Here is a 16,867-nt window from a genome sequence, read left to right on the forward strand (position 1 = left end):
TAATAATAGGAACAGGCATTCTACAGTGTAAAGCCTCACACTTTTGGATACGTTTTTATTTTGCAGTGCAATATAGGCTAGTACCTGCGAGTGTATAACTACTCATAACAAGATTAATTTAATGAAAGAAAAAAAAACATGAGATTTTATACCATACTCTGCTATAAATAACCAAAATAATGTCTTTCCTTTGTTTTGGTCTAAAGAAGCACAAGAACATTAAAAAATGTTGAAATTTAATGAACATATCTTTTACAAAACATTTCATGAAGCACCTTAGATTTCCTTAGACAAATGTAGTTTACTTTGATCATTCACATACATGCATTGCAGTTGATCCCACTGATTGTACAAAGGCACAAAACTTTAACAAGTAATTGGTATTGAAAAATATAGTAATACATTTTAAGATTGAACAAGATTGATAAAGAAAGGACATTTGAAACCATTTACACATGTGCATACAAAATCTAAATTTAATCCTTGCCTACACTTTACAAACTAAAAAGAAAACAGTGTGCCCCCTAGCGGATAATATATGAATGGCATTTTATTAAAAATATTAATTCCTTGTCATTTATGCATTTTTTCACTTTTAAATTATCCTGCGGGCCTGACCAAACCTCCTCGGGGGCCGGTTCCGGGCCTCGGGCCGTACATTTACACCGTAAACCGTTTTGAAATATTTTATCTGTCTCTTTTTAAATCACCAAAACCTGTCATTGAACATGAGTGTGCGCATTTTATATTTTCTTTATATCCCCTCTTACTTACATAATGGCGAAAGGTGGCACTGTGGTCAAGTGCTTGAAGCACAATCATCTTTCGAAAACATTTTTTCAATACTGAATGATGAAAACAATATACTGCATATCAATTTCATCAATGGCATTTTCTCCTCCTGCTATTTGATGTTACTCAATCGATTTTATAAATCGTAAACGCTCGTGACCTCGAGACACAACGCACTGTGTGGAATAACAATGAAAAATCTTTCAGGCAATAAATATAACTGTGGGTGAAACAGGAAGTTGAGCAAGCATCTCACAGGATGACTGACCGGAACCAGAGAGATAACTGCTGATCACGGCTCCTGGACTGTTCAGGGGATGTTTATCGCGGCAAGAGATTGCACTGCTTGCTGGTTAAGCTTTTCATTGTTATTCTAAAGCTGAAATACTGGAAACTCAGCAAGATCTGGGCCAAAATTGTGTTCACTGTTCATCGGTCGCCCCATCTAAAATCTTCCTTCTAACTGAAGAAAAGTAACCCAAGTACAACCCCCGGGCAAAGGGAATGGAATCACCGCTCTTGGAGGATGATCATTTACACATTTAATTTTGGAGTGAGAAAAAAAAAAAAAGGTAAATCATGGCTGTCCTGCAATTTTGGCTTTGGCGAACACTGAAAAGAACATTGTTGTTGCCAGTCATTATTATTATTATTATGATTTATTTTTTTTAGATCACGTAGAGGGGGGAAAATGAATTATATAATTCTGAGGACAAAATTATGGACTCATGAGAAACAGACCTAAAAAAAACAAAACATTACAATAATACACTGCTACTTTGTTGCACCACCTCTGGGTTTTGTAACAGTTTACAGTCAACCCAAGCATGGATTTAATCATTGACAAATGGTATTTCTCCATAATCTGGCTCCAACTCCGTCTGATTGACATCATTGTTGTCATTGACTATTTTATTTATTTTCCACCAAAGATTTTCCATTGCATTGGAGGATGATCATTTACACATTTAATTTTGGAGTGAGAAAAAAAAAAAAAGGTAAATCATGGCTGTCCTGCAATTTTGGCTTTGGCGAACACTGAAAAGAACATTGTTGTTGCCAGTCATTATTATTATTATTATGATTTATTTTTTTTAGATCACGTAGAGGGGGGAAAATGAATTATATAATTCTGAGGACAAAATTATGGACTCATGAGAAACAGACCTAAAAAAAAACAAAACATTACAATAATACACTGCTACTTTGTTGCACCACCTCTGGGTTTTGTAACAGTTTACAGTCAACCCAAGCATGGATTTAATCATTGACAAATGGTATTTCTCCATAATCTGGCTCCAACTCCGTCTGATTGACATCATTGTTGTCATTGACTATTTTATTTATTTTCCACCAAAGATTTTCCATTGCATCGAGATCTGGATTATTTGCCGGCCACACAAATGACATAACACATTTGAAACTGAGAGAAGGGGTCGTGGGGGGGATCAGATATTTTGCACAAACATTGGACGTATCCAATGCAACAGCTTGGAATGCCCTGAAAAACAAATAAATCACTGGCGGACTGAGCAACAGACATGGAACAGGTCAGTCAAGTGTATCAGCTCCAGCTGACAGAAACATTGTGAGAGCTGTGAAGAAACCCCCAAAGACAACAGTCAGTCACATCATCAGCAACATCCACGGGGCTAAAAGAATCAGAAGACCCAATAGGATTTTGCAAAGAAGTACAAAGAAGAGCCACAAAAGTTTGAGAACTTGTGGACTGACGAAACCAAGATTAACCTGTACCCACCGTATTTTCCGGACGAATAGGATTTTGCAAAGAAGTATAAAGAAGAGCCACAAAAGTTTGGGAACAAAGTTTTATGGACTGACGAGACCAAGATTAACCTGTACCCACCGTATTTTCCGGACTATAAATCGCATTTTTTTTCATAGTTTGGACGGGGGTGCGATTTATACTATGGAGCGATTTATGTGTGAAATTATGAACACATGATTATATCATTTCACGTTATTTTCATATTAAACCACAAGAGGGCGCTCTCCGCCTGTGTTGATAAATCGACGATGAGTCTGACGTAAGCCACGTAGAAGAGGAAGCAGCGCATCGTCTACCTCCCGAGTTGGGGAAGTTGTTTAAAAGTGACACCAAGGATGAAAATTTCGTTGGTTTTAGTGATTTGGAGTGAAACTGATTGTTTGGTAAACTTGTCAGCATGTTCTTTATGCTAGCGTTATCTGAATAACTCTTAATACGTTACGTCGTTTTTGACATTGCCAGGCATGTCAGTCATGTAACGTTAGTATACCGTACACTTATTCAGCCGATTGTTCTGTATTTTATTTTTATTTTAAGATGACATGTATGTTTTTGGTGTTGGATTTTATCAAATAAATTTCCCCCCAAAATGCGACTTATACTCCAGTGCGACATGTTTTTTCCTTTTTAATTATGCATTTTTGGCTGGTGCGACTTATAATCGGGAGTGACGTATAATCCGAAAAATACGGTAAGTGAAATACAATGGCAACGCAACAAAGGACTTTATCGAGGAGGGGGGGGTGGGGGGCAGAAGGTCTTAGACTGGCCATGTCAGTCACCCCAGACCATAACCCAATTGAGCATGCATTTCACCTCCTGAAGAGAAGACTGAAGAAGCAAACAAGAACTGAAAGAGGCTGCAGTAAAGGCCTGGAAAAGCATTTCAAAAGAAGAATTTAACAGCCTGATGAAAACATTTGGCGGAAACTGTCCATATTTCTTGACCCTTTCATGCATCCTGTAACCTGATAACATGATAAGCTGCCCGCTGTAGTAACCGCTGTCCCTGAAAGAGTTAAAGGGAGGTTTGTAGGGTTCTTGCTTTCTGGCAAGATACATCTTAAAAAAGTTAACAGCCTTTCAATATGGAAAAGTGTTCAAAGTCTCAATGTGCATTTATTGAAGATAAAATGACTGCCATCTTTCCTGTGCCTTGACCTGACACGCAGCCCCATATCATTAATGACTGAATAACATTGATATTTTCTTTAGGCAGTCATCTTCGGAAATTTCATTGGAACAGAACCAAACAAAAGTTCCAGCATCATCATCTTGCCGAACGGAGAGTGGTCATTCATCATTGAATATCACTTTCATCCACTCATCCATTCCATGATTGCTTTTTTTTAGCCCACTGTCAGCTTTTATTTCCCCCCTGTTGGAGCCATGATTCATGTCTTGGTCATCACTTGGTGCAACAGCTCTCCAAATGTGTCATTACTTTAACTGCTGATAATGAGCAGCTTCAGTCTGATGCAAAAGTTTCTTTTAGAACTGAATATTACACTTTGATTCCGTTATACCCCCCACCCCCCACCCCAGACTTGAGTACATCCACAATTCTTCCTCTTCTTGCCCGAACAAAAAAAAAAAATAATGACAACAAATTTCATTCTTGCTTTTTAGACATGTGGCAACTTAAGCTCTTTTAGTCAGTTTTATTTAGTGGTCTTTCCTTCTTCGTTTTTTAAAGTTGTACTTTCAATCATGTAAAGCACATTGAGTGGTGTCCATGCGTGAAAGTTGCAAAACCTTCATTTATTCATTGAACACGGGGAAAAAACAATCACCCAAATGATGTACTTTCAAACCACAAATATTTTGGAGGTCACTTTGCCTCTGAAGACGACGTAAAAGCACATATGCAAGGATGTCAGAATTGTGATTCATCAGTGCTATGGGAGCTTTTTATTGGCTGAAAGCTGAGATAGGAAGGGTACTTTTTTTTCCCCCACAACATAAATGACTGGAAATTATTTTGCAGACCCCCAAGCTATGGCTGAGACTCGTGGATGTGCAAGAACCCCAATTATAGCGGTGCATGATCAGAATATATTGTTAAAAATCACAACAGTATGAATATGAATGCGTGTCTCGTAGCATTGACGTGATCAGGAAAATAGCCTCAATTGAATTCATCTGAACATGCACACATACACACGCAAGCGAATGAAAAGTAAGAAAGCTGCAAACAGTTGCACAAATATCAAAATAGCTGATTTTATTCATAATGTATTAAAGTTCTAAACACAGGCAGTGTTTCGTATCACCAAACAGAATGTCAATCAATCTCATGGATAGCACCCCCACCCCAAATCTTAATACAGTACAGTGATGATTTCTTGACACTCACCAGCATTTTTATTATTTTTTTAATTAGCTGAAACGACCAAACAAACACACACACAAAAAAAAAAACCTAGCAGACAATCATTTCGGTTTTTCAACAAACCTAAGCTGACCAAACCATGGTTTGGATGAAAACTACAACCTGCCCTGTATCAGGGCATCAAGGTGAAACGTCACTCTGCTTGGCAAAAGTTTTAAACTTCAAGTTCAAGACAGTTAAGTCACCACGGACAAAATCCTCCCGCAATTATTTGAAAACGGATGAAATTCAGTCAACTGTCGCGAGTGGTTGGATGCAGTCTTTGAACACTTTGAAAAACGGACAATCAAGCGAACGGGAAATTAATTTAAAAAAATATGCTACAGAGGGAAGAAGAAGAAAAAAAAACAGTGGAAACCTTTTCAAATGAAATGTATCAAACAAAAAGATTATCAGCCCATCTAAAAGTATCATCAATACTTTTGACCATATTCAAGAATCAATCAAAGACACCAACTTAGAGCGGCGCCATATCACGAAATGCAATAGGTGGTAGACTTTGGATATTTCTCCACTACGCTACTTAGCAAATAACATTAAAAAATGCTTGGCGTGTCAGAACATGTCATTGTGTTTATTAAAGAAAACGTTTTTTTTTTTTCCGATATGAAATGAACAATACACAGGAATGATTCTGTTTGAAGCAGAAGAAAACACTGGGAGATTGATCTCTCGCTTTTTGCTTCAAGAAGTACCCTTGACAACAGCGCTGGAATTTTAAGCAACAACCACAACAAAACAAACAAAACAAAAAAAATCCATCGTGCCTTCATCCTTGACTGCCGTATGATTCTCATCGATAAGATACTCATTCTGCATTTACGCAACTGCGATCATCATCGCGTACTTTTCTGAGGCTTCGTTTCCACAAAGCAGTACAGCTCAGTTCTTTTTTTTTTTCATTGACCAAGAAGAGCCGACCCGGACTAAATTTCTTTTTAGTCAAAATTGTCTTGCAAATTCAAAACAATACTGCTGCTATTTGTATCGGGTGACAGGCCGATCGCCACCTCATGTTAGAAAATAGCCGTTGGGAAACTTCCTCGCGATAGAATATTGAAATCCAACCGGGCAAAAGAACCGTCGACAGCAGGGGTGCCCAATATTTTCGACGCTTATGTGATATTATTAATGATCATTTTATGTTTGAGCATCGTATTCCTTCACGTTAAGATGACCTAAATTGGATTATGTTGTTTAAGAACTGCTTTATGTTGATAGCTTCTGATTGGCTGTTGAACTAAGGGAAAGCAGGAAGTGATTTGAGTTGCCGAGAGCGTGTCCTCGATCGCGCTGCGGTTCAAATGGAATCCATCTCTCCTTTTGCCGTTTCGTAAAGTAGAGCTATCCATTCAAAAACAACGAACCCCCCCAATTTATACATGTTTAACCCAAGATCTACTTTTCGATCGACCAACCTCCTGCGATCGACCCGTTACCGCACACGAGCACAGAAAAATAAAGGAAATCACTGCCTACCTTTGTCGAGACCTGACGCGAACGCATAGGACGCACTTTTGCAGCGAGTTAACTATCGTTGCTCACATGGGTCGTTTTAAAATGCTTCTCTCGGCCCTTCGGGCTGCCATTCTTTGCCCGTGCCCCCGTTGAATTGCACATGAAACCAACTCTGAATGAGAATAATAATAACAATAAAAGATATTGCACAACAGCTCTGATCGCAAGCTGCAATTCCAGACTGCTGAGCGCTAACAACTTCCAGTGATGCAGGTCACGGGCCATCGTAGGTTAAAGGTGACCTGCTTTTTAATTTTAATTTTTAAATACTTTTTGCGAAAGTGAGACTGATGCTAAGGGTGCAGTGTGCCGTAACAGAAAAATATATCATATTAATAACACGCACATAGACACACAAATGTTTTGTTTTGGGGTTTTTTTTTCCCCCTCGACATCCCTGGCGACGGACTTGGGACCAGTTCGCGAGCTACTGGTCGATCGCGAGCTACTGGTCGATCGCGAGCTACTGGTCGATTGCGAGCTACGTACTGGGGCACCCCTGGTCTACAGTATATGGCAGCCTGGAACAGAAGAAAGGAAATGTATTTTTTGTATGAAAATACACATTTTAAAAAATGTTTTGAAGTGATTACAAATATAAACTCGGCTTCTGTACTTCCATAAAAATAGGATCCGCCGGAAAAATCTTTTCACAAGAATTTTGGAGAAGCGTGAAAACAACAATCGTCGTTGGTGACGGCTTATTTTAAAAATAGCTAAGCAACGGCAAATCGAACAAAAGGTCGACTGACTGTGAGAAATCGTACGGGCAAATCAAACTGAACTGGACCACTTGGTGGAATTTTGCGATTGTTCCACTGGTGAGATGTGAACCGCAGAAGGTAATAAAAGGAATCGTCATGTCTGTCTGATTATTTCACAGATTTAATGAATGAAACCCATCATCGTTGCATGAATTCACCTTGTCGCTCAGTTTCGTATGTGCACATTGACGAGAGTTCCCGAGTCTTTTCTGATATTTGGCTTCCGCTTTCTTTTCCGCTGACATCGGAACATGAACCTTCCCCGGCTGACTCAAATCCACAACGTCCTCTCTTGCCGACGATTATTTACAGCGGCTGTGAACACGTGGATTTGTTATTTCTAATCAAGTTCGGGTGAAATATAATCATAATAATAATAATTAGAATACACCCAACGTAATGGGTCCGAAAAAAAAAGAAAGGCACTTTGCCAAAAGCCATTTTCGCTGTGTTCAAGAGTGGAATTTTTCCTTTCGTGAGATTTAACTCGGTGGATTCTTGTCTCGGTGGCCTCGATGCAAGCTGATCCTGAGCGAGCGCCTCATTTAGGAAGCTTCCTGGCAAACAGGCAAGCTCATAGTCCCGCCGGTCTGCTGTTGGAATTCCTTCTTGGGTCCCAAGAGGCGCACCTCCGAGCATGACTCGTCTTGTCGACACTTTAGTTTTTTTTTTTTTTGGATCTGTCTCAGCTCCAGCTGACATCATATTGCGTCCAACCTTCCGGCGGAGCCAAAAACACTCTTCGACCGCGGTGCAGGAAACTGACGACACCCCTGTAGCCTGTCCGCGGGACTCCGGATTTCAAGTCATCCATCACCCCCAGATTCCGGGCAAGGACTTTAAAACTATCCCTGCTAGAGTATTTGACTCTGTAAGGACCAGGTCCTCTTAAACTTCCCCCTTGTTGCAGCTCCTCAATCTTCACCAGTGGGGCGTTGTAAACTTCTTTGATAAACTTCTCATCATACTTGTCTTTTAGCAAATGAGAGAAGTCTTGTTTGGTAAAAGGCACAAATTCCGTGTTAAGTCGAATATAGCGGAGATACTGGTCAAAGAATTGACCTAAACTGACACCTTTTCGGCCAAAGGTGATCGTCCGGGAGATTTCCGGGCGAATGCATGAGCGGTCCTTGCGCTGCTCTGGGAGACGCATCCAATCGTCCCAGAATGCAGAAGGCCATTTGGGTTCCAGCTCGTCCCACAATTCCTTAAGCAGCATCCAGCCCAGACCGGGGAAGAAGTCTGTCCGGTGAAGAAGAGCAGCTTTGGATGGATCGATCAAGGCGTCTCTGCCGTTATCGTTCCAGGCGGACACACACCACAAGGTCGGGTCGGATCGCAGGATTGGGTACATGGCACGGAAATACTCAAAGAAGTCCGGGGCCACCTGAAGAAGAACAAAAAGGTAGATTTGTGGAAATAACGTCTCACATGATATTACAGTGGTACCTCTACTTACGAACGTCTCTCCATACGAAATTTCCAAGTTCCGAAATGCCTCAACAGGAAAATATTCTCTTCTGACGAAAGAAATTTCAAGATACGAAATGGGCAGCTATTCGCAGCTCCGAGTTTCCTGAACGCAACATACGTATAGCTGCTCTGCCATTGGCTACTACCGAGCATCATCCTGGCGTCCCATTGGCTAAGAGGGACCGCTACCGTATGTGTCTATTTGTGTGGATAGATAGATATGTTTTTATGCGGCGTCCTTGTCATTCGCCCCTCGGGCCATGGGGCGATCCGATAGTCTTACGTAAATGTGAATTACCCAAAAAAAGTGTTGACCAATCAGGCGATCGCTCACGATGCTGATGTTTGCCTTGGACGTTTTCAAAGGATCATTAAAAGCTGACAAAAGCAAACGTTCTTGGATCAGTTAGTTCTTTACAAAACACCAGGCAAAAACCACTTCGCTTCTGAGAGAGAACATGAACCAAGGAGGGCAAAAACCGAGGAGGATGCAGTTAAGTTAAATGACCATTCTTTACTCTATTCTTTGTTTTTTACATTATGCACAACTCTCATTTATTGTGCAAGAATCTAATTTTAACATGTATTTGTTAGATACTTTGATGCCTTTTTATGCTTTAGGAAACATTTATGTCTGAATTTCGGAGGGCTTGGAACGGATTAGGGCATTTACATGGAAAACGCGTCTCTACTTACAAAATTTCCTACTTAAGAAACTTCTTTCAGAACCAATTCATTTCGTAAGTAGAGGTACCACTGTACTATAAGACACTGTTCCCCCCCCCCCAGGCTTTGAACCCTGCGGCTGTAACCCTTTCAGGGACAGCGGTTACGACAGTGGTCATCTTATCATGTTATCAGGTTACAGGTTATCATTATTGGTGCCTGAAAGGGTTAAACGCGACGTGGTTAATTTCTGGATTTTTACTAACGTGTCACCAACACATTTAGCGATCGCCTCATCGCATTTGACCAATGAGATTTCTGAACACGTCACAGGGAACCAATGAAACGGTTCGAGGGCGCTCTGATACTGCATCCTCATCAGTCATGATGGTTTACATGTAGGCTTGTATTCCGATTAGAATGAAACCAAATACAGTACCCGAACCGAATGGAAAAATACTGTTGACATGTGAGGTGATCTATTCTGTTTGACTAGCCGTATCCGGTAAAGGTAATAAAAAAATAAAAAATAAAAAAAAATTGACGCCTTCCTTTGCAAATATCCGGTATCATAATGTGGAAACCCATACGATAATGCAAAGCGGCCAATATACAGTGGTACCTCTACTTACGAAATTATTTGGTTCTGGAAGAAATTTCTTAACTAGAAAATTTTGTAAGTAGAGACGTGTTTTCCATGTAAATGCCCTAATCCGTTCCAAGCCCCCCAAAATTCAGACATGTTTCCTAAAACATAAAAATGCATCAGAATATGTAACAAATACATGTTACAATTAGATTATTGCACAATAAATGAGAGTTGTGCATAATGTAAAAAACAAAACATAAAAATGATGGTCCTCATCATTTTTTTGCCCTCTATAGTCCATGTCCTCCCCTCAGAAGTGTTTTTTTGCCTGGCGTTTTGTAAAGAACTGATCCAAGGACGTTTATTTTTGTCGGCTTTCAACAATCCTTCGAAAATGTCCAAGGCAAACATAATAGTGAGCGATCGCCCGACTGGTCAACACTTTTTCTGGGTGATTCACATTTACGTGAAATTATCGGAAGGCCTCATGGCCTGAGGGGCGAATGACACTGCATAGACACATATCTATCTATTGATCTATCTATACCGCAGCGCCAATGGGATGCCAGAATAATGCTCGGGAATTGCCAATGGCAGAGCAGCTATAAGTATGTTGCATTCAGGAAACTAAGCTCAAGAAGCAGTCGATACTGTATTTTTACCTTTCGGATCTTGAAATTTGTTTCATAACAAGAGGCAATATTTTCGTGTTGAGGTATATAGTCACTTGAAAATTTCCTATGAAGAGACGTTCGTAAGTAGAGGTACCACTCGACGTACAAAATTATGTTTGGGTCTAAACAATTTAGCTGAGCACGATTAACCGCACCGTACCGTACCGTATAGGTACGGGAAATGCTATCAGAATAAGACAGAAGCAGTCGAGAACTCACCTCAAGGTCGTCCTCCACTATGACCACGGTGGACTGGGAGAAAGTGTTGAACACTTGGTTGAGCGCCCAGCGATAATGTCTGGCAATTTTGTAGTAGCCCTGGAACTTCCTGTGCTCCGGCCGTACTCGGATGTCTGAGAGGTCTGGCTGGCTAATGTGTGTCACTTGACTGCCGTATGAGCCAATGACACTGGCTGTTTCAGCGTGGCCGCAGTCCTGGCTGACAATGATAGGATAGAGTTCTTGGGAAGGCCGGTACTGAATCAGTCTGTCAAGACTCCGTTTGACGGTCACTCGGTCGCAGGCGATAACTAGGATCGGAATGACGACTTCTGGGCTCGCGACAAAAGTTGCCAATTTGTCAGCGCTGACCGTCTCGATGACGTTGGACTGACGCTGAGCGTCTGGGGCGAGCGAAACAAAAGACTTGTGAGGGTGTTTTCGAGTTTGATCCTTGGTATCCACGTTGTCTTTCAAAGGAAGGGGAGGCCTCCGGGGCGGGTGAACCGCTTCGGATTTGACGGCCATTTCTCTTTTGCCAACATCTTTGCGCTTGGACCATGCTGCCCTGTAACTTTCGATCTGCTTTAAGAGCTTTTTCTGGGTCTCCAGCTGAATTTCAACTTCCTCTGCCAGCTGGATCACCTCCCCCGCCAGGTTGACCCGGCTTCCTTTGCCTCTGATCAGACCCCACTCCTCATTTCCTCCTGGTTCGGCGCCATCACCCTCCCCGAGGCGGCCAATCGGCGGGCGTCCCCAAAGGTAAAGTAAAAGCAAAGCGTTCCACGCGACAAACAGAAAAGCACCGCATAATATAAGGGAACCTTTCTTTCGAACCATGGCCCAAGAACACTAAAAGGGAGTCGGTTGTGGAAAAGGATAAAAGTGAGGGAAACACGTTATTGGAGCCAGCAGAAAGAGTCCTACAGATCCTTTGTTGGATAGGAATTGAGGTCTGGTCACATCATTCCAAATTAAACCCTGTCTTCTTTTGACGAGGGTGCCCGGAGGAGAAGCGGGCGATCAAATTCACACAATCTTACTGCGGAATACATCAGCTCCATTAAATGATGATGAAGAATAACGAGGGGGGGAAAATTTGGGTCACTTTGGGTTGAGGGAAGGCGATTCCTTGTACATTATCCTTTAGCCATCATCCTGGAAACAGACCAGAAAAAAACAACAACAATCAGCATAATGTACGCTAGTAAATAGTTATATTACCTGTCTGTATGTGTTACTGCAGTGACTGTGTTTGAATATTCATTTTATGCACAAATATCACTCCCGAATCTCAATGCTAATTTTCTATTAGCTTGTCAAAAGGAGTCCGCATTCACTGCGAGCATTAGCATTGGCGGTGTTTCTAAAACGAAGCATGTGTTGTGTTTAAATCTAAAACGTGTGGAATTATTTTTGTTGTGTGTTTACTTTGACAGTTATCTCCAACCGGGGCGTTGGTAAACTGCTTAAAGCACGCTCAGGGCAGGATACTTTGTTGCAACATTCAGGGTGCGTTAGCAAAGCAGGAATTTGCACACTACACGTTCGTTGTTTATCTTTGCTGATAATGTTTTTGTTTTTTGGGGGGTTGTTGTGATCTTGAGATGCCAAATTTGAAATCACAATGAGATTTTGATTCATCTCTCATCCTTAGTGGACAATGCAAGACGATTACTGCGCGGACGTTGGCGAAGAAACCAGATGAGTGCACACTGAATGCCCGTCATGCTACTTTTATGCCACATAAAAACGGAATAACATCAAGCATCCGTCGCCGTTATGCGTGAGAATAATATTACACTGCACCTCACTGCTAAAATTAAATTATTTAGCTTTACAGTCTTATTCTGGCGATATTTAACAAGGCAGTAAATCCAGATCGAATTTTCTTTTTAAGAATTGTGAGAAACTTCATTGCAAAAAGATGAAGATGATGTACTCTGAGGACAGTAGTAGGTGAATAGGTGTGGTATACATTGATGCGAAAAGATGAAGATGATGTAGGACAGTAGTAGGTGAATAGGTGTGGTATACATTGAACCTCTCCATGCGAGATCCTCAGCATTAGCATTATAAACCAATTAGCGTTGGTAAATATAGACAGACACACACACACACACACACACACACATGAGATCCTCAGCATTAGCATTATAAACCAATTAGCATTGGTAAATATAGACACACACACACACAGACACACACACACACACACACACACACACACACACACACACACACAGTAATCTTGTTAGGATGGATGTGGGCTGCGGTCCACTGGTTTGGGACAAGATGAAATCTATTTTCCCGCAGGTGATTCAACTGATAAGACAGATAATGTGTGAGGTTGGGCAATGGTTCTATTGTTGGTCAGGCCTGGCTTGTTTATGGTTAGCAACCATCAAATTAATAGAAATGTAAGTTTAAAGAAATAGAGGCTCACTTTGAGGGAGTTCTGGAAGGGTGTGAATAAGCCACATATGTGATTGTGAGGTCTTTAATATCACTACACTGTTTTCTGAAGCTGAGCCCTGAACAACTGGAATATCACTTTCAGTCGATAGCAAGTGGTAAAATGGCCACCCCTTGAGATGGACAAAAACGGGTGGATTTTATTGCTTATCTCATATTCCACAAATGTAATAGTCATCACAATGTCACGTTTGGACTCGTGGGGCTGCATGAACATGTGAGTGCAAAAAAAAGAAAAAATTTAATTGGGATTGACTTCCCCTTTAATTTATCGACTTCAATCGGAGTTGATCACTTCATTACTTTGAATTGCAGGCTTTTAAGCATTCACGACAACTACTTCACAAAATTCTACTCATCAATGGTGGCATAAACATAAGTCAGTAAGTCAACGCCAGTACAGTACTTAATGTTTATGCCTTTCTGCAAGGCGTTGGCAGTTTTGTCTGTAGTCTAACTGAACTGCCTCCACCAGCAGTACACATAAATCAGGATTGAGTTGCACGAGAAAGCTATAAATGTCAGGGAAGAGAAAATATTCATCGAGATCTGACACAAAGCACAAAATATGAATCGACAGCCGACAGAACAAAACTTGTCCAAACCTGAGCTGTACTTGACCCGGGAGCAGCTCACAGATGACATGTCCGACCCTTGCAAAGCTGTTGAAAGTTCAGATTTGCAGACAAGAGGCGGATGACTGCGAACAAGAGGGATGGGCAGTGGGAGGGAACTGTTGCTCCTATCCAAATTGTACCAGCTGAAACTCTATGCTCTTTCAACACTCCCTTCAGCTTTCCACGGAGACGTGGAGCTGCCAAGAAGCAGCAGACAGCAGCCTTTCCCCCACCAACCAGCTGTGAGGCACCAGAGAGAAATGCTTCACATGACTCCCACCGTGACAGAGCCAATTAGTACCCACAAGGCACCGCCTCTCGCTATATTGTCATAAGAACTGAAATGGAATTGTGATACATATCGCGCAACAATAACAAGATTAGGCCACCGGGACGTGACTGTGATGACTCCCAATAAATATCGCGCAACAATGCCAACATTAGGCCACCGGGACGTGACTGTGATGACTCCCAACGGTTACGTTTTTGCATTCGGTATGCTTATGCTAGCCACCGCTGAAGCAGCAAAACTGGGCTCTTCAAATGCTGTCAGGGTGTCACTCATCTCTCTTCTAATTATCGACCGACGTCCTTAAAAGTAAGAGTCGAAACAACACACGGATACGTCGTGCTGACATGCCCCTAGCCTGTTGGCTAACACGCATCGGTGCCGCGACTCACGAGGACGCTCATCCCGAGGACACTTTGAATGCAAGCCGCTGGGGGAAGTCACTCACCTCGTACGCGCCGCTCCCAACAAAACGGTGTGCCTTTCATGCTGGAGGGGGTGATCGGGTTCACATCGAGTCCGGTTTGGCTCGTTTGTAGCTAGCTGACGTTAGCTACCCTGGTTTCCGCTTCGCTATCACGTTCGCAGCTCATCTCGATGCTGGCAGTGCACACAGCGGCTCCGACACGGTCTCTTGTCTGTGCGTCCACCTCTTGGCCCCGCAGACAGACTGCTAAATATTAACGGGGAATATTCAGTTCTCAAGTCAGGAGTGTTAGTGTTAGTGGCCTGGCGCGCATCCACAATGTTACTTTACAGTGAGTGGTAGGTAGGTCGACTCTCGTGGTTTTAGTTTCGCACGCTCCGGGTGCTTGTGCCACGGGCTACCTTGCGATGACGGCAACACATACTCACTTGACTACACTTCCGGATTACCGACTCGTGTGTAGCGATGATACCCGAGTCGAGCCGAAATCTCAGTCAATAGCCATCTTTACATTACCCAACAAAGTCTAGTCTGTATAGTGTCTGACTGAAAGAGAAGTCCTCCACGACCTACTAAATTAGGTACTGGTCTCTGAGGCTTTGCCTATCAACAGAGTAAAAGAATTATGCACATGGACAGATACTTTTGACTTTTTTTTTGGGGGGGGGGGACAACCCCAGGCAAGGCGCCAGGATTTTTTTTTCCTTTCCAGGGGCAAAGAGGGGGTCTTACCGATGTGTGTGTGTGTTTGATGGTAAACTATTTTAGACTTAAACATTAATAAGGGTAAAATTTTCCTTGATCAACATTGATGAGCTGGTAGATGCAGTGACTGTGTACACCTCCTTTTGAGTAGAAGCCCAACCAAAACAATTACAATATTGCCAAACAAACTCTGGGTCAGGAAAGAACTAAAAGAAGTACTCAATTAAAAAACAAAAACAGGATTTTCTTCACTGGCTCAGAAGAGGAAAAGAAGGCGGTCAGCCGAGAGGTCAAGTGTGCCATCATGAAGGCCAAGATGGCCTATAAAAACAAAGTGGAGGTCTCCTTTACCCAAGGGATTCTCCGCTCTGCCTGAAGACCATTGGAGCATTGAACAGCACAACATCCCATCAAAAACCTACCCAGGTTGGTGGCTTCAGCACAGCATCTTCACCAACTGACCTTAATACAGTCTTTTCGAATTTTGAAAGGGACAATAATGCAGAATTAAGGAGCCTTCACCTCCTCACTCCATCTCAGTGACTCATCCATCATTTTCAGCAGGGAAGAGGTGGTGAGAGCACTCCAGAGAACATAATTTAAACACTGACACTTAACCTGACGATATCCGTGGGCGGACTATAAACTACTGTGCCGAGCAGCTGGGATGGGGGGGGTTCCAGCAGCTGTTCCAGACCTCCATGAACTGCGTCACAATGCCTCATATGTGGAAATATCCCCAATTATTGTCATTCCCAAGAAGGGCCCAATCAAAGTTTGAAACAATCTTAGGCCTTTGGCCTTCACCTCTGGTCATGCAAGCAACGGAGAGGACTGCCAAAAACTCCGTCACCCAGTCTTGTTGAGCCTACTATTCCTAGAGCGCTTCCTGAGACACCCAACAAGCAGAACAACAAAACAATACATCGGCCTCCAAAATGGCAACTATTTCACAATTTGGCAAACTTTTTTTTTCCTCTTCTTTTTCACAAATCGATCCCATTAGTCAATCCACACGTGTGGGTGTTATTTTGAAATCGCTGACCAATCTCAAGTGTTGAAATGGCTTGTGGGTCTTTGGAGATGCAAAAAGACCGGCTGGAGTTTCCTGCCAAGTGATGATTTTACTCGTGATGTTTCCCGTGTACAGTTTATCTTGGAAGTACCTGAAAACATTCATGCAACTGTTAAAAACACACATGCTTTTTCAAAATAATATAAATATTTGCATTTTAATTTTCTACACTACGTAGTTGCTCATTTAGCTTTGCTAGGTGTAAATGGCATCATAAATGCAGTGGTTTTAAAATCAATGAAAATACATTTTATACCTCCACTTTAAGTTGGGCCTGAGCAAGATTTTATGACTCGACATGTAATGACTTGACTTACTTTGATTCGTGCCAAAATTACATGGGAGGTTGCTTGAGTTCATCGCACTTCTGCAAATATGCACCATCCCCCCATCAGTTATTTAT

The 16,867-nt window shown here is 42.0% G+C and overlaps 1 protein-coding gene across 3 annotated transcripts; it reads right to left on the bottom strand.

The window, feature by feature from the left end:
- Positions 1 to 7,354: 7,354 nt before the first annotated feature.
- On the bottom strand, positions 7,355 to 15,189 carry mgat1b (alpha-1,3-mannosyl-glycoprotein 2-beta-N-acetylglucosaminyltransferase b). 3 transcript variants are annotated; one of them, XM_019890333.1, is made up of 3 exons: positions 14,706 to 15,189; positions 10,877 to 12,034; positions 7,355 to 8,642 (listed from the first exon to the last, which is right to left on the bottom strand). In XM_019890333.1, the coding sequence occupies exons 2-3, from the start codon at positions 11,714 to 11,716 to the stop codon at positions 7,941 to 7,943; spliced, it is 1,542 nt and encodes a 513-aa protein (XP_019745892.1). In that variant the 5' UTR covers positions 11,717 to 12,034; positions 14,706 to 15,189; the 3' UTR covers positions 7,355 to 7,940. The 3 variants fall into 3 exon arrangements, with proteins under 3 accessions (XP_019745892.1, XP_019745895.1, XP_019745894.1); XM_019890336.1 differs by lacking the exon at positions 14,706 to 15,189 and adding an exon at positions 13,973 to 14,372; XM_019890335.1 differs by lacking the exon at positions 14,706 to 15,189 and adding an exon at positions 13,957 to 14,372.
- Positions 15,190 to 16,867: the final 1,678 nt, after the last annotated feature.

Source organism: Hippocampus comes, unplaced genomic scaffold, assembly GCF_001891065.2.
Source record: "Hippocampus comes isolate QL1 unplaced genomic scaffold, H_comes_QL1_v1.1 scaffold71, whole genome shotgun sequence".
NCBI classification, from domain to species: domain Eukaryota; kingdom Metazoa; phylum Chordata; class Actinopteri; order Syngnathiformes; family Syngnathidae; genus Hippocampus; species Hippocampus comes.

Coding starts and splice junctions, on each gene's coding strand:
- mgat1b (XM_019890333.1), bottom strand. CDS start 11,716: ATGGTTCGAAAGAAAGGTTCCCTTATATTATGCGGTGCTTTTCTGTTT. Junction 8,643..10,876: donor TAGTGGAGGACGACCTTGAG/GTGAGTTCTCGA, acceptor GTTCTTCTTCAG/GTGGCCCCGGACTTCTTTGA.